At 55.6% G+C, this 25,866-nt stretch overlaps 1 protein-coding gene and 1 long non-coding RNA gene across 3 annotated transcripts; both read right to left on the bottom strand.

Moving 5' to 3' along the window:
• Positions 1 to 3,440: 3,440 nt before the first annotated feature.
• DPYSL4 (dihydropyrimidinase like 4) lies at positions 3,441 to 18,101 on the bottom strand (the record flags this gene model as incomplete). 2 transcript variants are annotated; one of them, XM_079312702.1, is made up of 14 exons in its annotated part: positions 3,441 to 3,558; positions 4,902 to 5,073; positions 6,329 to 6,508; positions 7,211 to 7,381; positions 8,782 to 8,923; positions 9,056 to 9,212; positions 10,114 to 10,234; positions 10,893 to 10,961; positions 12,234 to 12,314; positions 12,397 to 12,458; positions 14,299 to 14,463; positions 15,399 to 15,601; positions 15,835 to 15,923; positions 17,814 to 18,101. In XM_079312702.1, 14 exons carry the CDS (start codon positions 18,099 to 18,101, stop codon positions 3,467 to 3,469), a joined length of 1,992 nt encoding a protein of 663 aa, XP_079168828.1. In that variant the 3' UTR covers positions 3,441 to 3,466. The 2 variants fall into 2 exon arrangements, with proteins under 2 accessions (XP_079168828.1, XP_079168829.1); XM_079312703.1 differs by lacking the exon at positions 17,814 to 18,101 and adding an exon at positions 17,384 to 17,579.
• Positions 18,102 to 18,553: 452 nt separating this feature from the next.
• LOC306804841 lies at positions 18,554 to 19,690 on the bottom strand. The gene is made up of 2 exons (XR_013775014.1): positions 19,617 to 19,690; positions 18,554 to 19,213 (listed from the first exon to the last, which is right to left on the bottom strand). It is a non-coding gene; the product is annotated as an uncharacterized lncRNA (long non-coding RNA).
• Positions 19,691 to 25,866: the final 6,176 nt, after the last annotated feature.

The raw sequence follows: 25,866 nt of genomic DNA, 5'->3' as shown, positions 1-25,866 counted from the left end.
CCTGCAGGCTCTGGCTCCATCAGCAGGCAGCTGCTCAGCCTCTCCTGCACTGGGGGAGCTGCAGGATGCTGCTGGCTCTGCTCCTGCACTGGCAGAGCTGCAGGATGCTGCTGGCTCTGCTCCTGCACTGGAGGAGCTGCAGGATGCTGCTGGCTCTGCTCCTGCACTGGAGGAGCTGCAGGATGCTGCTGACTCTGATCCTGCACTGGGGAGCTGCAGGATGCTGCTGGCTCTGCTCCTGCACTGGAGGAGCTGCAGGATGCTGCTGGCTCTGCTCCTGCACTGGGGCAGCTGCAGGATGCTGCTGGCTCTGCTCCTGCACTGGGGCAGCTGCAGGATGCTGCTGGTTCTGCTCCTGCACTGGAGGAGCTGCAGGATGCTGCTGGTTCTGCTCCTGCACTGGGGCAGCTGCAGGATGCTGCTGGCTCTGCTCCTGCACTGGGGAGCTGCAGGATGCTGCTGGCTCTGATCCTGCACTGGGGAGCTGCAGGATGCTGCTGGCTCTGATCCTGCACTGGGGAGCTGCAGGATGCTGCTGGCTCTGATCCTGCACTGGGGCAGCTGCAGGATGCTGCTGGCTCTGATTCTGCACTGGGAGGAGGCTGGGTAGCTCCCTGACATGGGGAACTAATAAATAAATGCAAACCCTCCCTCTGTGAGGGAAGGGCTGGCAGGGTTGGAGCCTTGGTACCTGAACTGGGTGTTGTGGGATGGAACTGGGCCTGCTGGGTCCCCACTGGCACCACCCAGGCCAGCTGTGAGAAAAGGGACATTTACAGAACCTCCTTTGCTAAGTGTTTACAGCTGGGGCTGTGGGATGTCCCTGTCCCCCCATGGACATTGGGGTGAGGGGGAGGTCACTGCCTTCAAACTGTGCCTTCCATCCTTCCCATTGCTCATGGATTTCCCACTGCTCTGTTCAGGAAGAAAAGAGGTCATGGAATCGTAAATAGTTTGGGTTGGAAGGGACCTTAAAACTCATCTCATTCCACCCCCTGCCACGGCAGGGACACCTTCCACTAGATGTTAATTGCCTTAGTGCAATTTCAGGAAAAAACAGAAAACCAGCAAACGAAATTATGTTAAAATTAAATACGAAACATCCAAACAAATACATTCCCATATGCTTAATGCAGAAATTACTGCAGCATTAAGCTGTGAAATGTAGGTCAAAACAACAACAAAAGAATTAAATCCTTCCCTGGTTTATATTGGTGGGCTCACTCCTAATTCATGGATTTGTGTATCTGGAGCTGCCATATGTGTGGTTCCAGCTCCCACTCACAAACCAGATCCTGGCTGTGCCACCCCAAGCCTGCTCCCCTCCTTGAGCCTGGCTCAGGCAGAGCTGCAGAGCTGGCAGTGCCCAAGGGAAATCAGCATCTCATGGACATGGTGACATCTCACAGTCATGGTGACATCTCACACACGTGGTGACATCTCACAGACACGAGCAGGGTGGGCTCTGCCCACGCCAACCTGCAGGGCAGGGTGGGAAGGCACAAACTTCACCCAAACACTCAAAGGAACAAAACACCCAGATGGACTCGGGTGGATCAACCACTTCCACCATTTCCTGGCTTCCAACTGAGTTTATTCCAAACAAGGAGCAGGCAGGAATGGAAAGCTGTTCCTGGAGGTACATGCACAGCTCACTCTAAGCACACCTTTAAATACAACACCTGGGCTAGAATCATCTTTGTAAAAAGTGTGTTGCATGCACCTGGCCCCCAAACCAGCCCTGCTCCTGGGTACTGGGCTCAGGCTCAGCTCTTGAAAAGCAGTATAAATAATCCTTAAAAAACAAGGCTGACAGAAGGACACTGGCCCACGGGCTGCCCAGGACACAGGGCTGCAGCTGCCCTGAGCTGTGAGCTTGAGGGACAGACGGTGTGGGGAGGGCAGGAGCAGGGCAGGGAGCTGTGGAGTGCTGAGCACTGGGATCCTGTGGTGTGAGCAGCAGTGGGAGCTGCTGGGGAAGAGCTGGATCCAGCCTGGACGTGCCTTCATCTGCGCCCCAGCCCAGCAGAGTGCATGCACAGGGAAGGGCCCTGCTAGTGAAGGAACAGTGGAGAACCTGTGGGGACACTGCCTCAGCATCACTGACACCCCAGCATCACTGACACCCCAGCATCACTGACACCCCAGCATCACTGACACCCCATCATCAGTGACACCCCATCATCAGTGACACCCCAGCATCACTGACACCCCATCATCAGTGACACCCCATCATCAGTGACACCCCATCATCAGTGACACCCCAGCATCAGTGACACCCCAGAATCACTGACACCCCAGCATCAGTGACACCCCAGTATCAGTGACACCCCAGCATCAGTGACACCCCAGCATCAGTGACACCCCAGCATCACTGACACCCCAGCATCAGTGACACCCCAGCATCACTGACACCCCAGTATCAGTGACACCCCAGCATCACTGACACCCCAGCATCACTGACACCCCATCATCACTGACACCCCAGCATCACTGACGCCCCAGCATCAGTGACACCCCAGCATCACTGACACCCCAGCATCAGTGACACCCCAGCATCAGTGACACCCCAGTATCAGTGACACCCCAGCATCACTGACACCCCAGCATCACTGACACCCCAGTATCAGTGACACCCCAGTATCAGTGACACCCCAGCATCACTGACACCCCAGTATCAGTGACACCCCAGTATCAGTGACACCCCATCATCAGTGACACCCCAGCATCACTGACACCCCAGCATCAGTGACACCCCAGCATCAGTGACACCCCAGCATCACTGACACCCCAAGCATCACTGACACCCCAGCATCACTGACACCCCAGCATCAGTGACACCCCAGCATCAGTGACACCCCAGCATCACTGACACCCCAGCATCACTGACACCCCATCATCAGTGACACCCCAGTATCAGTGACACCCCAGCATCACTAACACCCCAGCATCACTGACACCCCATCATCACTGACACCCCATCATCAGTGACACCCCAGCATCAGTGACACCCCAGCATCAGTGACACCCCAGCATCACTGACACCCCAGCATCACTGACACCCCAGCATCACTGACACCCCAGCATCCCTCTACTCTCTACCTGTGAGGGAAGGGCGCTCACTCCCTGCTCCTGCTGTGGGGAGGGCAGCACAAGGGACCCTTCCCAGCAGGGACAGTGCAGGAACAGCACCAGGAGAGCACCAGGACAGTGCCAGGAGAGTGCCAGGAGAGTGCCAGGAGAGTGTCAGGATGGTGTCAGGACAGTGCCAGGACAGTGCCAGGACAGTGCCAGGGCAGTGCCAGGACAGTGCCAGGAGAGTGTCAGGATGGTGCCAGGACAGTGCCAGGACAGTGCCAGGGCAGCACCAGGACAGTGCCAGGGCAGTGTTAGCACAGCACCAGGACGGTGTCAGGATGGTGTCAGGACGGTGCCAGGACAGTGCCAGGGCAGTGCCAGGACGGTGTCAGGACAGTGAGGTGATGTTGGACCTCCCTCCTGGTGGGGCCATGATCTTCTGCGCCGTGCGCCGGGCGATGTGGTCATCAGCCTGAGACCCTGGGGAGAGCAGAGAGAGGGACATTCCTGCTGTTTACATGCCACAACCATAAAACAGCTCCTCAGGAAACACTGGTAATTTCATTATATGTCATTTCAGACACTCTACGAGCATTGCACTGTTTGGAATGGCTGTGTTTGCCTGAACTTCTGCATTTTTCACTATTTCTTTCTGGGAGATTTATAAATGGCTTTCCTATAAATAAATTTTGCATATAATTAAATGTGGGGACTGGTAACACTTATCAAACAATATGGGACCCATCTGATCCAACCAGCTAAAAAGTATGATGGAAATAATTTTACAGCACAGCTTTGCCCTAAATTGGAATTTGCTTTCCAAGCTCCTGACAGCTGCTGGGCAGGTTCCTGCAGAAGGAATGATGCTGAATCCCTGCTCCTGGAAACAGAGCCCCTGCCAGGCTTTGCGCATTGACATAAATACTACAGAACATTCTAGAGCTTTTTGTGCTGCACTTGTTCCCCTGGCCCCTGCCATGGAATGTGGACACTGCTGAAGGCCTAGACAGATTTTTGCCAGGCCTTTTCTAAGGTTCTGAGGTCATTTTCTCAGGGTGGGAGGTTTTTCCCAGGCTGAGACAGTTTCTCAGCTCTGGCCTGAGCCTTTCCCAGGGTGACAGCTTTCTGGTAAACAGAAAGGAATTAATAAACAGAGTCAACCTGGTGTTGACTGAGAGTCAGTTTTGTGATGTACATGACAGGAGATGCTTTCTCCTGTTGTCTAATTACCTACTGTCTTGTTTAAACTTGCAAACCACTCTATAAATATATTCAGTTTCTCAATAAAATGCTTCTTTTGCTTCTCTTGCTTAAGAAGTCATTTGTCATTATACGCACTCTCTGCGTAGAGCGACATTGGCACAAACTGCTGTACCAGTGAGCAGAGCTGAGGATCCTGCAGCCCTGCCCAGCCCTGCCCAGCCCAGCTCAGCCCAGCTCAGCTCAGCCCAGCTCAGCCCAGCCCAGCCCAGCCCAGCTCAGCCCAGCTCAGCCCAGCCCAGCTCAGCCCAGCTCAGCCCAGCCCAGCTCAGCTCAGCCCAGCCCAGCCCAGCTCAGCCCAGCCCAGCCCAGCCCAACCCAGGGTCACCAGCAGCCCCAGCCCAGCCCAGCCCAGCTCAGCCCAGCTCAGCTCAGCCCAGCTCAGCTCAGCCCAGCTCAGCCCAGCCCAGCTCAGCTCAGCTCAGCCCAGCCCAGCTCAGCTCAGCTCAGCCCAGCTCAGCTCAGCCCAGCCCAGCTCAGCCCAGCTCAGCTCAGCCCAGCCCAGCTCAGCCCAGCCCAGCCCAGCCCAGCCCAGGGTCCCCAGCAGCCCCAGCCCCACGTACCGGACAGGCTGAAGCCGGACTGGTGCAGGTTGCGCACGGGCGGCGCCGCGGCTTTGCCGGCGCAGGGCGCGGGGCGCGGGGCCACGCCGGGAGCCACGGCCTTGACACTCGCCGGCACCTCGTGAACTGGACCGTCGTACATGCCCCGGGGCACGCCCAGCACCTCGGCCAGCTGCAGGGGAAAGAGGGTCAGACAGACAGACACACGGACAGACACACTGTACATGCCCCGGGGCACGCCCAGCTGCAGGGGAGACAGGGTCAAACAGACATGGACAGACACACAGACAGGCCTGTCATACATCTCAGCCAGCTGCACAGGGAATACAGGGTCAGAGACATGGACAGACAGACAGACAGACACATGGGCACACCCATCGTACATCCTGCGGGACACACCGAGCAGCTTGGCCAGCTGCATGGAGAGAACAGGGTCAGAGACATGGACAGACATATGGACAGAGCCAGGGACAGAGCCATGGACACACCCATGGACACGCCCATGGGCAGACCTATGGACACACCCACGGACAGACCCATGGACACACCCACGGGCAGACCCATGGACACACCCATGGACACACCCATGGACACCCATGGACACACCCATGGACACACCCATGGACACACCCACGGACACACCCATGGACTCACCCACGGACTCACCCACAGACACACCCATGGACTCACCCACAGACACACCCACGGACCCACCCACGGACACACCCATGGACACACCCACGGACACACCCACGGACACACCCACGGACACACCCATGGACACACCCATGGACACGCCCATGGACACACCCACGGACACGCCCATGGACACACCCACGGACACGCCCATGGACTCACCCATGGACTCACCCACAGACACACCCATGGACTCACCCACGGACACACCCATGGACACACCCACGGACACACCCATGGACACACCCATGGACACACACAGGGACAAAGGAAGGAGGACAGAGCTGTTAAGAAGCTCTTTAGGTATTTGCATGTGATTGTGTCTCTTTAACAGGCACACAGAGGATTTATCTTACGTATTTCCAGTACCTAGAGGATGCACATCCCTGAGCCTCCAATGTCTGCAGAGCAGACAGTGGGAATACACAACAGGAACTGCTGTAGCAGAGGTAGGAGAGGAATTCCTCTCTCCACCTCAATACAAACAAAAACCCTCTTGGTAGAAGTCATATTTTTGCTTTGTAACATTTTAATAGGCTAACAAAACTGTCATTCGTAGCTCTAATACTAAGAACTCTTGACTGAAGTGCCAGGCAGTTCCACGAGAGCACAGAAAGAAACAGCATTACCAATATTCCTGCTGCAGGTTTGCCACCACAGCAGCCCAAATCCACTACAGCAGAGAGATTGTGATCAAACCATGGGATTATGGCAAATAAAACTCTCCTTACCCTGTTTCTTGCCTTTATCCTTTTATAAACAAAGTCAGGGAATGTCTTCCTCGGGATGAAGCGGCCGGAGCCCGGGGTGACATTCAGATTTCCATCTTCAAGGACAACTCTTCCCTGGCTTATGACCACGGCTGGGACCCCGTGGCACTCGGTGCCTTCAAATATGTTGTACTCCACGTTCTGGAAAAAGCAAATCCTGATATTCAGGCCAACAATGCCCCCTGTTTTTGTACACTCCTTGTGCACCATCAGCCAGAGCTAACCCTCGTATTTCAAATAACAAGAATCCAAAGGGAGCAAACTGGAAAGGAGAAAACAAACCTTGAAACCAATTATATTAAACTACAGCAATAGTTTAATATTTATATTATATTATATTATATTATATTATATTATATTATATTATATTATATTATATTATATTATATTATATTATATTATATTATATTATATTATATTATATTCTTTATATCTTCTTTATGGAATATTTAAATGATTTCTTATATCAAGATTAATACCATTCATATTAAATGATAGCAATGATTTAATAGATTTTAACTATAACATACACATTACAGTTTAGCAAGAGTTCAGTACTTCAGCACTTGCTTTTTTCTACACAGTAAATACAGTGACATTAAGATTTCTGTATCAGATGCTGACTGTCTTGGAGTGGTTACCCAGTACCAATCCCACCCTCCACAGCAATAAAAGGATATTTTCCCAGTATTTTTAAAAGGAAATGCAAGGTCCTTCATCAGTGTCCCCATGTAGACAACTCCTCCCCTGCTGAATGATCTGATCTAGATAAGAACACGCACTGCTTTCAGATCTCTTCTGCCTCTAAAACCAGCCCCAGAAACGAGCTAAAATGCATTTTACCGAATTGTGGGTTTTAGCTGAGATGATTTTCGTAGCCTTGGGGTTCCAGAGCACCAGGTCTGCGTCAGAGCCCACGGCCACGCGCCCCTTCCTGGGGTAGCAGTTGAAGATCTTGGCAGCGTTGGTGCTGGTCACTGCCACGAAATCGTTCTCATCCATCTTCCCAGGGACCTGGGGAGGGGAAACATCCCAGCTGGACACAGCCCCGAGCCTGTCCCTGTCCCTGTCCCTGTCCCTGTCCCTGTCCCTGTCCCCTGGGCTGCTGCACCCACCCAAGGGGGTGAGCTCTGCCCTGGCACAGGGAAGGGGATGTGAGCATGAGCCTGGTCCCTGCAGGATAAAGACACCAGAGACAGGATTTATTTCCCTTGGACTCCTGAGGCTAAAATCTCTGTAAAACAAGATCCTCACTGATTGGCTCCAACTCCTGCACAGGCATCTCAGGATCACTGAAGAGGGCTAAGGACAGCCTGGGAAGAAAGGCTGGGAGTGAACCTAACCAGTGCTATTTGTCATCTTCAGAAAAGTTTTATTTCTCTTTGAACAAAGCCCACCTAAGAGAGGGTCCAAGGTGGCCTGGCTCCCAAGCTCCTGCAGTCTGCACAGGGACATCTGCTCTGGGGGTGCAGGACAGAGCCCCCAGGGATGCTGCTGGCAGGGAAGGTGCAGGGACACAGACTGATCCCACCCTTGGATCACAGCCCTGCTGCCAGCAGACCCTGAGGTGACACTGAGACCTGTCCCCACTGCTGGGGCTGGGGTGACCAGGCAGCTGGAAGCATGGCCATGTCCCATGGGGGGGACACCCTCACCCCGTGCACCTCCCCAGGCCTCTGGTGAGCACCAGGGCACAGGAACACTCATCACCCTTGGGAGAAACTGCTGGAGACACTCCTGTGACTGAGAGAGCAGAGGGTGGCTCCTACACAGCAGCCTTTGAAGACTCTGTGCAGACATTTGTGTGTCTCAGTCTCTCTCAGCAGCTCTCTGAAGCTGCAGCAGTGTCTAGACAGTGTCAGCCCTCTGGCTGGTGTGAATTAACGAGGCAGTGACAGCCCAGCACAGGCACAGCTGCCATGTGCTCCCACAGCTCGGTGATCCCACAACTCAGTGACCCCACAGCTCAGTGACCCCACAGCTCAGTGATCCCATATCTCAATGTGATCCCAGAGCTCAGTGTGATCCCACAGCTCAGTGATCCCACAGCTCAGTGTGATCCTATATCTCACTGTGATCCCACAGCTCAGTGTGATCCTATATCTCACTGTGCTCCCACAGCTCAGTGTGCTCCCACAGCTCACTGTGATCCCACAGCTCACTGTGATCCCACAGCTGTGTGACCCCATATCTCAATGTGCTCCCACATCTCCCAGTGCTCCCCCAGCTCCCAGTGCTCCCACAGCTCAGTGTGACCCCATATCTCACTGTGATCCCACAGCTCAGTGTGATCCCACAGCTCAGTGTGATCCCATATCTCAGTATGACCCCATATCTCAATGTGCTCCCACGTCTCCCAGTGCTCCCCCAGCTCCCAGTGCTCCCCCGGCTCCCAGCCCAGTGCTCAGACGTACCACGCACTTCTCCCAGACGATGGCCATCCTCTCCTCGATGCCGATGGTGCCCTCGGGGATGAGGGTGAAGTTGTCCTTGCCCACGGCTTTCTGCGCGGTGCTGAAGGCGCAGTGGGCGCTGCCCGTGACCTGCAGGTCCCCGCTGGGGAAGGCACAGGGCGGGCTCGGGGAGGGGCACGGGTGGCCCCCAGCCCCTGCCGGGCAGCCCGCGGGGGCTGCGGGCTCGGCTGTGGATGGTGCGGGCGGGGGGCGCGCCCAGGTGCGCCTCACCCACCTGGCCAGCAGAGTGCTGAGGTGATGGGGCGTGCCGGGGTCGGGGCTGACGGGCGGGGACGTGACCAGGGCGGCGGCTCTGGCCCAGTTCTTGCTCCAGTACTGGGAGCCGTCGGTGCCCAGGCTGGCGGTGATGGGCTCCCCGAACACCACGGTGCCTGCAGGGCAGGGGGCAGGGGGCACAGGGCAGGGGGCACAGGGGCAGGGGGGCACAGGGCAGGGGGCACAGGGCAGGGGGCACAGGGGCAGGGGGCACAGGGCAGGGGGGCACAGGGGCAGGGGGCACAGGGCAGGGGGGCACAGGGGCAGGGGGCACAGGGGCAGGGGGCACAGGGCAGAGGGCACAGGGGCAGGGGCACAGGGCAGAGGGCACAGGGGCAGGGGGCACAGGGCAGGGGGCACAGGGGCAGGGGGCACAGGGGCAGGGGGGCACAGGGGCAGGGGGGCACAGGGGCAGGGGGGCACAGGGCAGGGGGCACAGGGGCAGGGGGGCACAGGGCAGGGGGGCACAGGGCAGGGGGCACGGAGAGCACTAATGTAAGCACAGCACAGCTCCACCTCCTGCACTTGGGTCTCGCTCATCCTTAGCTTGTCTCAGATGGCTGGGACACACTGTCACAGACTGTGCTCTCCTGACGGCAGGCACACATTCCTGCAGCTGCCATGCCTTCCTCTAAACCCAGCCTGTGTCTGTCTGGCAGCCACCAGGCGGGGGAAGCCTGACCCAGCTCCCCCTTCCACAGGACTGATCCCACCCCTTCCCTCTCCATCCCCAGCCAGAATCTGCAGCTTGCTCCACATCTGTTTTTCATTCACTTCACACCAAATGATCACAAGTGGATTATTCCCCGTTTCTCAGCTGTGTCTGCCACGATGGAAGTGTCACAGTTTCCAACACATCCCTTCCAACCTTCCCAGCTCTGAGCAATTATCTCCTGCACGGGAGCAGGAGCCCCAGCGCCGGGGGAGCTCAGGGATGAGGAGTTCCCAGAGCTCCCAGCCAGGATGAGATTCCTGGCTGCATCCAGAGCTCAGGGATGCCCGTGCAGCCCAGGTTACCTTTCCTCTTCGCCTGAGCCAGCACATCTGCAGCACCCTTGCTCATCACCTTGGTGACATAGAGGGGACAGTTGGCCTGCCTGGCGATGGTGATGGCGCGGAACACAGCCTCTGCCTCCACCTGTGGGCACAAGAACACGGCACAGGTGTGCCAGGACACAGGTGTGCTAGGACACAGGTAACCCATGATACAGGTGTGCCAGGATACAGGTAACCCATGACACAGGTGTGCCAGGATACAGGTAACCCATGATACAGGTAACCCATGATACAGGTGTGACAGGACACAGGTATCCCAGCACACAGGTGACCCCACACACAGGTACCCCAGCACACAGGTATCCCAGCTCACAGGTATCCCAGCTCACAGGTGACCCCACACACAGGTGTCCCAGCTCACAGGTATCCCAGCTCACAGGTGACCCCACACACAGGTATCCCAGCTCACAGGTATCCCAGCTCACAGGTGACCCCACACACAGGTATCCCAGCTCACAGGTGTCCCAGCTCACAGGTGACCCCACACAGGTATCCCAGCTCACAGGTATCTCAGCTCACAGGTGACCCCACACACAGGTATCCCAGCACACAGGTATCCCAGCTCACAGGTATCCCAGCTCACAGGTGACCCCACACACAGGTATCCCAGCTCACAGGTATCCCAGCTCACAGGTGACCCCACACACAGGTATCCCAGCTCACAGGTGACCCCACACACAGGTGTCCCAGCCCCTCTGCACAGCAGGCCCAGAGCTCAGCTCCAGGGCTGGCTTTGTTACCTCCTCAGGGCGGCTCAGCACGTGCCCCTCTGGCCCTGTAATGCCCAGCTCCAGCAGCCTCTTCTGCTCCTGGGAGGAAGGAGAGAGCAGTCAGGGACGGGCACAGCCCACCTGAGGCACCATGGACACAGCACAGCTTGTCCAGAGCCACCTGAGGGCAGGTGCAGGTGATGAACCCCCTGAGCAGGTGGCACATGGGGCACTGCACTGGGGCACCCCACTCTCCACGGGGCCACTTCCAGAGACCTGTCCTTGCTGCTGGAGCTGCCCAGGGGCCCCTGCAGGAGGCAGGGCTGGCACAGGGGTGTGGGAATGCCACAGGGGGCAGCCAGTGCCACCTCTCCTGAGCACTCCTGTGCCTTTGCACTGCACCATGTGGCACGGAGGGGAGGGAACCCGGGGTGGCAGATGCTGAGCTGAGCTCTGGGATGTCCCAGGTCACTAGTGTGATATCTGAACACAGATGTCCAGCACACAGCTGCCCTGTCCCCTCTGCACTGCTCTGTATCGTGTATCCCCAGTCAGCTGGCACTAATGCAAGGGCTGTTATCCAACACCACAGGGCAAATCCCACAGGATCCTTTCAAGGACCCTGCTCTTACAGGGTGCTGATTTGTCTGGACTTTTTCCACAGATCTGCTCCAAGTTTGTCCCCAGGGCTCAGGTGTCTGGCAGCTTACAGAGCCACTGCTGCAGCTCTGAGCCTGGGGTCACTTCAAGCTGCACAGCCAGCTGAGGAGCAGCCTTCCACATCAGTCCCAGGAGGGGGGAATTAGCCTTTCCCCTGTTTGTTCAAATAAACCCATTTGAAGGATTGGATCTGGCTTTCAGTCCAGCCCTCCTCCCACACCAGACTGAATGGCCACAAGCTAAAGGAACTGCCAGTCTGGCTGAGGCTGGAGCCAAGACTGTCTTTTCTACAAGTAAAAAGGGAAAATGAGGCCCACGAGCAGAGGCAGTGACACCTAGAACTCCCCAGTGCTGGTGGTGGAGTTAATACTACCAGTGTCATGGACATTACTGTAAAAGCCTCAAACCCCCCAATTTTTCAAGTAACCCAAACTCCTAAACACAACAGATAATGAGAAAAAGTATCATTTAAGGCAGTCAGTCACCCTTAGGAACCCCCAAAGTGCTTTTTGAGAACCAAAGCACATGTGAAGATCCATGGGGACACTGATGAGTCTCCAGGACACCCTGGTCACCCTGTACATTCCTCTGCCTGTACACACTGCTGCACAGGGTCCTGTTCCCTGCAAGGCTGGGACAGGGACTGGGGCAGGCACAGGGGTCTCCTCCCCCCTCCCTGCCACCCCCAGCCCCGGCACACAGCCCCAGCACCTCCTGGATGATGTCCCCGTTCTCGGCGTGCACTTGGGCGATGGCCCCCAGGTCCCGCACGGTGCAGAAGATCTCGTACATCTGCAGGAACAGCCACTGCCAGCTCAGCCTGGCACCCCACGGCGCAGGTGAGCTGTGGCTGCCCCTGCACTCCCTGTCCCACCTGGCCATCCGTGCACTGCAGCTTGTCCTTGTAGGCCATGAACACCAGGAAGGAGTTCACACCTGGGAAAAGGAAACAGCACCTGTGGATCTGTCCCTCGGAGAGCTCCCTGCCCTGCTTGGGCTGGGCAGGGGGCTGAGCCAGGGGGCTCTGCTGGTGAGGGCTACACTGGAAACAAAGCAAAGCCCAGGGCTGATGTGGGAAATGTCCCCACAAGCACTGACCCCTAAGCTTGGGAAAGACAATAAAGCCCTCCTTTATGGTGCACCTGAACTAAAAATGAAACCCCTGTGGTCAATGTTTGGGGTTAGGTGCCCTCTGTGACTGCTCCAAATGCACACTCAGCTGCCTCACTCCCAGGCTGGGTTTCCTCCAGTGCTGGCTTCACACTGGCTTATCCTCAAATCTGGGACAGGGATGGAGTAACAGGACACAGGGAATGGCTTTAAGCTGACAATGGGTAGATTTAGATGGGATTTTGGGCAGGAGTTGTTCCCTGGCAGGGTGGGCAGGGCTGGCACAGGGTGCCCAGATTTGCTGTGGCTGCCCCTGGATCCCTGGCAGTGCCCAAGGCCAGGCTGGACACTGGGGCTGGAACATTGGGACAGGGGGAGGACGTGGCAGGGAATGGGATCAGGTCCTTTCCAAGCCAAACCATTCCATGATTCTATGAATTGCTGTTGTATTTTGTATGGATAGAGGCAATAAGCAATACCAAACCATGATCAAATTACAGCTGTATTTCATATTCCAAGGAACAGCTCCATTACTGCAGCCACTCTGCATTTTAATAGGAAATTCACTGGGAATTTCTATGGTAATTGACCAATTAAACCCTTGCTTGCAAGACTACAAATTACACTGAAGACATTGAGCTCTGCATTAGCATATCTGAAGGAAAATGCAGTTCCAAACATAGCAATAGGTATTAATGAATGCCTGAATCCCTGCTGCTTGCTCTACTTTCCTGCTTTCCAGGCAGCCACGTCCCACAGACACCTCGGGGTGCACAGGAGCTACAGGCACAACAGAACCACTATGGAACACTGAGTTTCCTTTTCCAAGCCCTGTCTGGAGGTTTTTATTTAAATGTTTTCTCTGTACATCACGAGTTTCCTTTTCCAAGCTCTGTTTGGAGGTTTTTATTTAAGTGTTTTCTCTGTACATCCCGTCAGGGTGGCCAACACCACTCCTTTAGTTTCCAAACCCCCTTTCCATGAGCAGGCTGCCAGCTGCCCAAAGGTGAGGGCACAGCCCCAGGTGCTATGGCAGGAACTGGGTGCCAGTGTCCCCCAGGTGTGGGCAGGTCCCAGTGCAGGGGAGGATGTGGCTGCCTGTGCATCCCTGGGGTGGGAGTCTGCTGGGACGGTGGTCAGGACAATCTCAGGTGCTCTCTGTGTTCTGGTCTTGAGTTTGCAGTTTATTGTGAAGGGTGTGGGTACAAAGGGCCCTGCTGGGGGGTTGTGGGAGTTGTAAGAGATAAGACAGAGAGGCGAAGAATGAAGTAAGGGAGTGAAGTAAGAGAGGTAAGAGAGCGATTTTCCTGTTTACAACACAATAAATCTTCTATGATGAATATTCTAATTTCCACTAACCAATCTAATAAAGATACAAATTCTCTAACATTTACATACAAACGATAGGAATCAATACTGCTTTCTTATCTCTAAACCTTATCTGGGACCCTTCCTGTCATCCCTGGAGAGGGTCTCAGCTGCTCTTTGGCATTGTGTTAACAAAGGGAGAAGATCCTCAAGCATCCACATCGCTGCTCTCCAGCCGCTCAGGTGAAAACTGCATTAATCTCAGTCTCACTTATGGTTTCCAGAGTCTCAAAATCTTTCACTAAGCACTGACATTTCTAAGGGGGGACGGCAGCGCCCTGCAGTGCCCCGTCCTTACCCTTGTCCTTGGCCAGCGCCTCCATCTCCTCGCGGAGACTCTCCTGCCAGCGGGGGATGTCCAGGCTCAGCCCGTAGTCGCAGCAGCTCTGGCTGTCGGCGCGGCCGCGCCACTGCTCGTAGGCGGCCAGCAGGCTGGTCCCCGGCTCGGGACACACGTGCTCGACTGCGGGGACACGGCGGGAGGATGGGGACACCGTGCGAGGGACGGGGACACGGCGGGAGGGACACGGCGGGAGGGATGGGGACACCGTGCGAGGGACGGGGACACGGCGGGAGGGACGGGAGGGACACGGCGAGAGGGACAGGGACACCATTTGAGGGACAGGACACGGGCAGCTGGCCTGGCAGAGCTGCTGCTGGGGCGCGGGCACTGCAGGGCAGCTCTGCTCCCGACAGCGAGAGCGGGTCTCCCAGACACTGACAGCAACCAGCAGAGCTGAGACCCCAAACCACGGCTTTGCCATCTTTGTGTCAGCCAGCACAGCTCTGTGAGTGCCTGGGGCTGATCCTGCTCTGGGCAGGACCCAGAACCCAGAATGCAGAACCCAGAACCCAGAATTGAGAACCCAGAACCCAGAATCCAGAACCCAGAATCCAGAACCCAGAATCGAGAACCCAGAACCCAGAATCGAGAACCCAGAACCCAGAATCCCAGCTCCCCTGGGCACCACCCCCTGCTCGTCACCTCCCTCAGCTCTGGGATGGGAATAACCCACAGGTCTGGGACAGGAACAAAACAGAGAGCAAAATTATTTCTCATTAACAAAACATGAAGCCTGTGCTTAAAGCTGAGAAACTCAAAAAACCTCCACAATTGCAAAGTTGTTAAAAACACATTAAAAGGTGTTTAAAGTGTTGTTGTGTTTTGCTCTCTGATGAGGAGAGGCAGGAGCAGACACACATATTTAATACAGGTGTGTGTTTTCAACACCCATGTGCAGCAAGGGCTCTGCACAGTTCACACCACCTTCCATCAGCTCTGAGATGTTTTGTTCTGCCCAGACTGCAGCAAGGGACACTTCTGTTGCACGAAGGCAAAGAAGCAGCCCCGCAGCGGCTGCAGGGCTGCAGGGAGTGCTGCTGGCTGGGCCCCCTTACCGATCATGGTGGTGCCTCCTGCCAGCGCGGCGCGGGTGCCCTGGCAGACGCCCCCGGCCGGGCTCAGCCCCAGCCCCAGCCCCAGCCCCAGGGCGGGCGCCTGCAGCCGCGTGTGCGCGTCGATGCCGCCCGGCATCACCAGCAGCCCCTGGGCATCGATGGTCCTGGCGCCCCCCGCCACCGGCAGCTTCTCTCCGATCTGCCTGCAAAGGGAACGGCACCCCCTGAAGCGGCTGCGCCTCTGCACGCAGGGCGCCCAACCTGCTCTGCTGACAGGGCTTCTCACGTTTTCCAGCTCTAGCTCTTTCCTGACATCGCTCTAAAATGCTGCCTTTATTATTCTAAAAGATTTTCAAGAAAAAAACTATGGGAAGCAACCTTGTTCAAATACCACTTTCTAAGAAATTACATTAGCAAATATAAATTTTTAACTTACTTTATTAAGCCGTCCTCCACATAGACGTCTGCATAAAAAGACTGATCATCGTTGACAATTTTTCCTCCTTTGATTAGAATCTGGTCACTCTAATAGGGGAAAAAAACCACAGTTTTTTAAAGACTCCTTGGTTTGGATTTCACTTTACTCATTCCAATCTTTAAGTAAATCTAGGTTTATTGTTTTCCCTCCAATCACTCAAGTTCAGTGACTATCCAGACTATTCTACAACTGCATTTGCAAGGGGAACCCTATGAAATTGTGCCCTGAGCATGGCAGCCCTGGGCACCCCCAGCTCCGAGGGCTGAGCCGTGTTCCTCCTCCCTCAGCTGCAGCTGAGCCTTCTCAGTGCATCTCATTAACCTGGTAATTTATTGCCGTTCATCCCTTCTCACAGTCAGAGGCAGATAAAGCCTCGAGCACTCGCCTCACTTCAAAGCCAGACAGTGGCACAGTTTTCAGATTTGCAGAATCTTCACCCAGAATCTTTAACTAGAAAATTTAGGAAGCAGCAGCACTGATGTCTATGTGGAGCTGCAGCCTAATTTCAGAGGATTCCTTTCCTGCTCTCTGCTGTTGCTTGAAAAATTATTCCCAGTGCTGAAACGGGCAACACAAAGAGCACGGGCTGGGCACAAAACCAGCCGAGGGACGCCCGAGCACGTGGAGATGCTGCTCCACAAAGAGCCGGCTCCTGAGGCAAAACTGCCCGAAACATTTTGGGGCTTGTTTAGAAGAGCATCGCTGGTATATGAAACTAAACTAAAGAATTGCATTCTCTTTCTTTGAACTGTCAGGGATTTATTGTCCCTATTGTTTCCTCTTATCCCATAACATCAATCAAAAGAAGCCTCGGTGCTGGTGCCCCATGGGAGAGCCTGACGCCCCTCCCCTTGTGGGGCCCGGCTTCACCCCGTCCCCATCCTTACTCCATCCTTACTCCATCCCCACAGCCGGACCCGCTCCCGCATCCCCGTAACGCGGCTGTTCCCCCTCTCCCGCACCCACCGCGCTTTTCCCAAGGGAGTTCTGGCGCGAGCCAGCGAAAGGAGAAAAAACAAAACACGAGGCATCGCAACCGAGCGATTTGTCCCGACTCCTGCAGGGAGAAGGGAATCCCCTCCCACGCAGCGCGGCGGGGGAACCGCGGGGGGACCGGGCTGGGGGGAGCAGGAACACGGGAGCGCAGAGATGCGCCCACACCGCAAACCCATCCCTCGGTGACAGCGATCCCGGAGCGCATCTCCCGCCCCGGGGGCACCGGGGGCACGGCGGGGCAGCCCCCCAGCCTTTGTCCCGCCGGGGCAAACCCGGGACAAAGCACCGGGACAAAGCCCCGGCACCGCCGAGCTCCGGCCGGGCCCCGCAACAAAGGAGCGGAGCGGGGCGGCTGCACGGGGCAGCTCCGGCACCGGTACCGGCACCCCGGGCTGTGCGAGACCGCCCGCCTCGCTCCATCTCCGGAGCGACCCCGGCCCGCAGCCCCGCAGCCCCACAGCCCCGCAGCCCCCGGTCCCGCTGCCCCCGGTCCCGCTGCCGGACCCCTCACCGCGGTGCGGGTCCCGCTCTTCCTGCCCGGCTGCGACATCGCCGCCGCCTCCGCCGCCGGTGTGCGGGGCTGCCGCGCGTGCCCGCCGCGCGCCCCCGCCTGCGTGCGCGCCCCCGCCCGCCCGGCCGCGCACACGGACGGGGCGGGGGGAGCCGAGACCCCCGAGAGAACAGCGGGCCAGGGGCCGTGCCCTGCTCAGAGCCGGAGATGGGATGGAATACAGGGATACAGGGATACAGGGATGGGATGGACGGGAAGGGATAGGACAGACGGGACGGGATGGACGGCACAGGATGGGACAGACGGGATAGGACGGGACAGGACGTCAGCAGGACAGACAGACAGGTCCCCGCTCGCCCTCCCGGCGCGGTGCTGGCCAGGCCGGCTGCCAGCGGCGCCCCCAGCCCCTGTCCCGCCGCGCTCCCGTTACCTGCCGGCAGCCGTCGGGCGGCGCAGCCGGAGCCGCTCTCGGGGGCAGCGCGGCCGCCCCGGGCTCGGGCTCGGGCTCGGGGCTCGGTCCCGGCTGGGGGTCGCGGCGGTGCCCCCCGACGGGTGTAGCTGTTCCGGAGGCAGCGAGCGAGGCGAAGTTCAGCGTCTTGTTGTCGAAGGCATCCTCCACGCTGCAGAACATCCCGCCGCGCTTCTGCCGCGGCCGCGGGCTGCCCGCACCCAGCCCCGCAAAGCAGGCGGGCAGAGCCTCCTCCTGCCGCCCCGACATGGGCCCGGCCCCCCTGCGCTCCCCTTGCGCTCCCTGCGCTCCCTGTGCTCCCCTTGCGCTTTCTTTGCACCCTCTGCGCTCCCTGTGCTCTCCCCCTGCGCTCTCCCTGTTCTCCCCTTGCACTCTCTGCGCTCCCCCTGCGCTTCCCCTGTTCTCCCTACGCTCCCCTTTGCTCTCCCCGTTCTCCCCCTGCTCTCCCGCAGCCGCTCGTCCTGCGAGCAGAGCCCAGCGCCGCGTTAAGAGCCGCCCAAGGACCCCCCGCCCCCGTCGTGCCCATCCAGCCGTGCCCGTCCCCACGCGAGGTGACATCTCGCAGCGCAGTGAGGGCAGGGACAGGCGGGGCTGCTGTCCGGGGATGGGCTGAACGCCCCCCGAGCCCCCCTGGGCATCTCACAGTCCCCAGGGCCACAGCCCAGCTCCCCCTCCCCTCAACCCCAAACCAGCTCATCTAATTTGAAGGTTTAAAACAGATCTTTTTAATTAAAAGTTGACAATAATTTATGTATTTTACAAAGGAATAGAAAGTCTCTCGATATATATCATAGGAATCACAATACAAAAATATCTGTAAAATTCTCTAGCCGATCTCTCCAGCCCGTTTTTGGGCTGTCACTCACTGAACCCAACACTCTGTATTTGGATATGATTCTGGAATAGGGTTAGAGGACACAGGTCACGGCACCACAGCCAGCAGACCAAAAACCTCCATTTTCTCTGCTTTACATTTTGCATAAGTTTACAATAGTCCCTTTTAATAAACTGTACAGCAGATGATACAGGGTTTAATACACATATTCACAGGCGAGTTCCTGAGTCGAAGCTAAATCTCTTCTGTGCACACCCTCCCTGCCAGAGGAGGGCACAGGGAGCCGGCGTGGGTCCAGGGGCCTTTCCTCCTCCTGGTCAGGAATTCTGTCACGAGCCATGTAAGGCACTCAAGGAATCACTGAAGGCTACAGATATTAATTACAGAGCAGAATACTGGAAATAACAGCCACATCCTCCAGCACTGGAACAAGGATCCCTGCCTGATGCACACACAGCAGTGGGTTTGGGGTGAGGGGTGGCCCAAAACCTGACCCTAACCCAGAACTGCTCACACAGAGCCCAGCCTGGCCCTGGGCCACCAAAACTCATCACACAGAGCCCAGTCCTGCTGCAGGGCCACCAAATCTCCTCACACAGAGCCCAGACTGGCCCTGGGCCACCAAAACTCATCACATAGAGCCCAACCTGGCCCTGGGCCACCAAAACTCATCACACAGAGCCCAGTCCTGCTGCAGGGCCACCAAAACTCATCACACAGAGCCCAACCTGGCCCTGGGCCACCAAAACTCATCACACAGAGCCCAGTCCTGCTGCAGGGCCACCAAAACTCATCACACAGAGCCCAACCTGGCCCTGGGCTACCAAAACTCATCACACAGAGCCCAGCCTGGCCCTGGGCTACCAAAACTCATCACACAGAGCCCAACCTGGCCCTGGGCTACCAAAACTCCTCACATAGAGCCCAACCTGGCCCTGGGCCACCAAATCTCCTCACACAGAGCCCAGAGGGATGCAGGCAGTGAGCAGAACCAGCAGGATCAAGTGAGGGAGCTCCTGCCTGTGCATTTGAACAGCTCTGGAAACATTCTTTGAGCCTCTGTTTCTTTCCTATGTACAAAACTTCACACATATTTATAGTGACACAGAGGGAAGTACAAGCCCTTATTTACACACAGACCTGTCCTGTACAATTGGCTTTGTACTTAAAACCCCCAGGATTAAGGAAGTTAATTTAAAACAGAACCGATATTTGAGACACATGAACACACCTGGCAGCAACACATCCTCAATGAAGAGCCATGAGATGGACTCAAGTCACCTCCTAAAATGTTCTTTGTCACCTCATCCACCACCTGCAGGGCTTCCAGTGATGCAGTATTTTAAGACATGAAGTCTTTCAGTGGAACTCAAAATGGACCCGTCTTAAGAGTGAAATGCAGAAGCAAAATTGCAGCTCATCCCAGAATGCAGCACTGGCATTGGTGTCTGGTAGAACTGGAGCTTGTTAAATCAATTCCATGATGGAATCATGTGCTGATATCAAAATCCACAGCCTTGGCCTTAAAGCAGTTCATCCCTTCAGTTCAAATCTCACACTTCTCTGGCCAACACGATTCCTGTTTCTGCACCGAGCTCCCTGTGCTGGGTTAAAGCACAGTCTGTGCAGGAAGAGGCTGAAGAATTTCAGTATCAGAGGTTTTCTTCATAGCTTTATAAACTCCAGCAGCACAGGGACCTACAGAATAAAATAAACACAAGGTTTAACCACAGTGGTGGTCTTCTCCTCTATATGGGATTTTAAATCCCAAAATCTACAACTTTTCCATCCCACAGGTTGTTCTGGGAAGTGTTAAGCAGCTCTCAGTTTAGTCTAATTTGGAGTAGGCTTAGCCAGTTACTGTGGTGGCCCTAAAAAAAAAAAAAAAAAAAAAAAAGAGATCATTCATTAGATGTTAAACATATTGTTTTCTCTGGGCTGTGCCATACATCATTCATTTTCTTTAAGCAATACTCCCCTAACAGCTGTGGGTAACACTCAGAACATGGTGATGATAGTGATGAATGATGAATTTCAGCCTGCCCCCTCTGAGAGGATGAGTTGATAACCACGGAGCCAAATTCCACCCGCTCAGGGGAGGGAGAGGTGCCCGTGGGTGGAGGGGCTGCTGCAGCTGCCCTGACCCTTCCCCGTGTCCCTGCTCCCAGCCAGCCCAGCAGCGGTGCCAGCGGGATGGGGAACCCCCGGCAGCGCCCCCGGGCAGCAGGACAGCCCAGCCCCGCGGGAAGGAGCGAGTCCCCCATTCCCTGTCCCTTTTCCATGCCCTGCCCCACGTCCCTTCTGCCCCAGAGCTGCGAATGTCCCTCCCTGGCGCAGCCCCTGCACTGTCCGGGGAAAGGATTAACCCTTCCCAGCCCACCCCGCTGCCAGGGCAGACAATCCTGGACTGCCTCGGGCTGGGAGGGACCTTAAACCTCATCTCATCCCAACCCTGCCGCGGGCAGGGACAGCGACCACCCGAGCAGCTCCTGCAGGTCCTTTGTCCCCCCGAGGCAGGGGACGCTCCCAGGTGCACAACAAGGATTTCAGAACAATTCCTGTCAAGAGGCTGAGGAGGGCTGCCCGAAGAGGAGCCGAGGGAGGCTCACCCGGCGTTTCCCACCCCGGCTCTGCTCCCCCCGCTCCTGTCACGGCGCGTTTGGCACCGAGCGGTGGCAGCGGGGCTGCCCGCGGCCGCTCGCCTCGCAAAAGGCACAATTCCCTCTCCCTCACCCCGCTGCCTCCCGCCAGCCACAGACAACCGCTCCAGAAAGCTGCAAAAATGGGACAAAAGCACTGAAAAATGATAATGGATGGAGCGCTCACGTTTGTGCTTCTGAGCACTCGTGGCTTGTGGAAAACAGCAGCTTTGTTGGAAAGAACTATGCAGGAGTGCAATTCCTCAAAGATTATGGATCAGATTTCACGTGAGAGAGGAAGCACAAAGCACCAGAATGGTTTGGGTGAGAAGCTTTGAGCCCAAATCCCCCCCAGTGCCCCCCTGCCATGGGGACATCTCTCACTGTCCCAGTGCTCCTGCCCCAGTGTCCATCCTGGCCTTGGGCACTGCCAGGGATCCAATTCCCAGGATTCCAGGGACTGCCCACCCTCACTGGGAAGAGTTTATTCCATGTATCTGAGCTAAATTTCCACTGTTTCAGTTTGAACCCATCACTGCTTGTGCTGCCATGACAGCTCCTGATGAATGATGACCTTCATCAGCACAGCCTCTTTCCAAGGCTGCAATGGAAGGAAATAGATATTTACACATTCATCTTTATCTAGATATACATATATACATATTTACATGCTTATTTATATATATATATCTATGTTTATTTATATATATATTACAAGGGACCATTTGTGAGCAGGATGAGGGGGTGAACACACTCAGGAAATTTGCTATGGAGCCTGCAAAAATTCAGATTCTTGACTGCATTTCAGGCCACAGTCCCATGGTTTTTGTGGCTGCAGGATGAGCTGCTAGCCTGAGAATGTCAGCAATCAGCAGCCCCTCACTGTCCACTTAATTCGTTATGCAATTCCTCATTTTCAAGGTAATAATGAAGAGCACTGTTTCACAGGATATCCCAGTGAACCTGTCCATGGTGTATTTTATTCCTGTCTATTCTGACATGGGCAGTTCCGGGGTTTTCCTGTGTTAAACCAGCCCAATTTACCAATGGAAGGAGCGCTCCCCATGCGTGCTGTGAGCATAGCTGAGCTGGGAACTACCCACGGGCATGAAAGCATTTCACCTCATTACCATCCATAGGCTGAAATGAAAATGCTGCTCCCAGACCCCTGAAGCTTTCCAGCAGCTCCAGGAGCCCAGGGGGAGGCTGGAGCTGGGCTGGGGATGCTGGGCATCACATCCCTGGCATTGTCAGTCAGAGACAGGTCAGGGATAGGTCAGGGACAGTTCAGGATCAGTTCAATAGGGACAGTTCAGCAGGGACAGGTCAGGGACAGTTCAGGAGGATGGTGCCCAGTCAGGCTGAACAACCAGAGCTGAGGCAGGAAATTCAGGAAACTCAAGAAATGCAGGAAATGCAGGCTGACACCTCAGCCTCCCCTTCACCTGCTCCCAGGAAAAGCACTGGGTGACATCGGGGGGACACCAGCCCTGGTGCCACCCCCCAGGAGCACGGGGTGACAGCACAGCTCCATCCTGCAGGAACACCCTGCAGGAACACCCTGCTCCTGCACCACCTCACTGCAGCTGTTGGGAAAGAGCCACAGAGAGCCCTGTCAGGACCTGGCATTTGTGGATTCACAGCTTTGGTTTGGGGTGATTATTTGCCAGTGCCCTTCCAGGACCATCTCAGCACTGCCAGCTGCCTGTCCTGACCCTGCACTCACCATTTGCTGGGTCCCGGGGCTGTTTACAGCATCTCGTTTGTAACAAGGAGCAAAGTGTCCCCCGGGGCACTGTTTCCAGAAAAAGCCATTGACAGAACAGCATTTTCTCGTCTGCCTCTCCAGGTCTGCACGAAGCCAGTACAGCCTTAGTGACTTGGACACGTTCTCCTTTCCTGGGGAGGTTTCTCTGGGATTTCTGCTGACCTGGAAATGCAGACATATCACTGAGCACCCCAACCCTGTCCACGGCAGGGGCCGTTTACACGTTAATTTACACACAGAATGCACTCTTTTAAAAAAGCTAACTTAAAGATAGATTTTCCAGCTGAATAACTCTTCAGGCCAAGACTGTGTTTGGTAAACCACAGAAATACACGTTCTTATTATTTGCAAGAGCTCAGCATGACCCGAATTAAGGGGGAGAACCCTTCAGCTGTGGTGAGAATGAAGCTGCTCTGCCCAGGAGTGCTCTGGGGAATGACAGGGGAACTGAAGGGGTATTTTCACAGCCAGCTTGGTGGAGCAGGCTTTTACCCTGCCACTCCCAGTGCTGCACAGAGCCAGGTGGAGTTTTCCTCCGAGAGCAAGCTGAGGATGGAAGGTGCTGAGGGGGAGGCACAGGACACCAAACTGCTGCTGCTGCCCAAATCCACGCTCCAAAAAAGCTCTTCTGTACTTCCCACAGAAAGAGGAACACCCATACAATGATTCAAGGGAAGGGTGGATGGGTTTGGAGCCACCTGGACAGCGGGAGGTGACCCTGCCCATGGCAGGGGCAGTGAGGTGACCTTGGGAGTCCCTCCCAGCCCAAACCACTCTGGGATTCTGTGCCGTGTGTGGTGTCCCTGCAGCAGCTCAGGACTGGGAGGCTTTTAGCTGCAGAGAGGACAAATCAAAGGCTGGTCCACATCCTGCCCAGGAAGCAGAACCACGAGTTCCTGCTGTAATAAACCAGATGTTCTGCTTAGAAGGAAGATCCCAGCTGGTCTGTGTCAAGTGTTTTCCTGTGGGATTTGGCAAAACCACCAAGGAAGGAGCAGTCTGTGCACAGGCAGAGGGGTTTGGGATGAGCGAGCTCTCAGCCCTGGCTGGATCCTCCTTTAGCAGCAGCCACCACTCCAGCCCCAGGGCTTTGATCTCCTCATCTCCTCTGCCTCATCCCCAAATCCACACTGACGTTGTCAGCTCGGTGCATTTCAGGCTGCAGCAGCCGCAGCCAGCGGAGCAGAAGCGCCGTGCGAGGAGACACGGAGCCTTTGATACAACCCGACAATTATCAACCCGACAATTATCAACCCGACAGTGACCAACCCGATAGTGACCAACCCGACAGTGACCAACCCGACAGTGACCAACCCGACAATTATTAACCCGACAGTGACCAACCCGACAGTGATCAACCCGGCAGTGATCAACCCGGCAGTGACCAACCCGACAATGACCAACCCGACAGTGACCAACCCGACAATGACCAACCCGACAGTGACCAACCCCCCGGAATCTCCGCCAGCGCCACCCCCAGCCTGCCCCGCACCTGGAGAGGATCCGCGGCATTTCCAGCACAGAGGGAGGGAAAGCCCCAGCCCAGCCCTTTGCTCAGGGATGCTTTGCCCTCCTCGAGGGAGGATGGTTGGGGGCACCCTGCAGAGCAGGTTCCCGGCCAGCATCGTGTGCTGGAGCTCACGGAGCGCAGGGACTCGTTCTAGAGCACACGGGCAGGGCGCAGCTCCCCTCCCTGTGCATCCTCTGCAGGAAGGAGAAACCCCCAGGAGCCACCACCCCACCTGGGCACTGCCCACTGCCCACAGGACACCTCACAAATTACAATCTGATGCCTAATTAATACATTTGGCATGTAAATAAACCTTCTATAACTGCAGCTTTCTCTGCTGCTCTCCCCATCACGTTTAACTGCCAATAACTTATTATCAGCACAAATTTGAAAAAAAAGTGGGTGAAATTGTGAATTTAAATACTTTTCTGATTACTATTTGTCTTTCTATGCAAAATGAAAACTATTTTTATCTCCTGCATGAAAAACATTCATTTTTAAAAGCAGCATGATTGTTTGCTGTACACACAAATCTGACAGTGCATTTAATTACCTCCCAATAACTGTGTTGAGTGACCACTGATCTAAAACAAAGCCAGCGTTTGTTATTATATCACTCTGAAATTCAACACCTAAATTACTGCAGAAACATAGCAATGATTAAATAATGCTTACATCAGCTAATTTCAATACCAAATTCAGTATTTCCTCTGTTATCACCTGAGGTACTTTAACCCAAGTGAGAAGCAGCAGCAGGGGAGGGATTCCAGAGGACACAGAGTGCCAGGGTGAAGGAGTTTCCAGCTGATCAGCCCATCTTACCTGGCCAGAGCTCTGATCCCCTCCTGCCCCGTGCTCCTGGGGCATGGGCACCTTGGGACCTGGCTGCAGCAGGGCTGGGCTGTCCTGGTCCTGGTCCTCATTCCTGGTCTGATCCTGGTCCTGTTCCTCATTCCTGGTCTGATCCTGGTCCTGGTCCTGTTTCTGGTCCTGTTCCTCATTCCTGGTCTGATCCTGGTCCTGTTCCTCATTCCTGGTCTGATCCTGGTCCTGGTCCTGTTTCTGGTCCTGTTCCTCATTCCTGGTCTGATCCTGGTCCTGTTCCTCATTCCTGGTCCTGTTCCTGGCTTTGTCCCTCATTCCTGGTCTTATTCCTGGCTTTGTCCCTTGTTCCTGGCTTTGTCCCTTGTTCCTGGCTTTGTCCCTCAGCCCCACATTTTCGTGCTCAGCTGTGGATCCCACGTGGTCGATCACACTCTGGA

Source organism: Erithacus rubecula, assembly GCF_903797595.1.
Source record: "Erithacus rubecula genome assembly, chromosome: 9".
Classification (NCBI taxonomy): domain Eukaryota; kingdom Metazoa; phylum Chordata; class Aves; order Passeriformes; family Muscicapidae; genus Erithacus; species Erithacus rubecula.
This window is presented reverse-complemented; position numbering and strand designations above follow the sequence as displayed.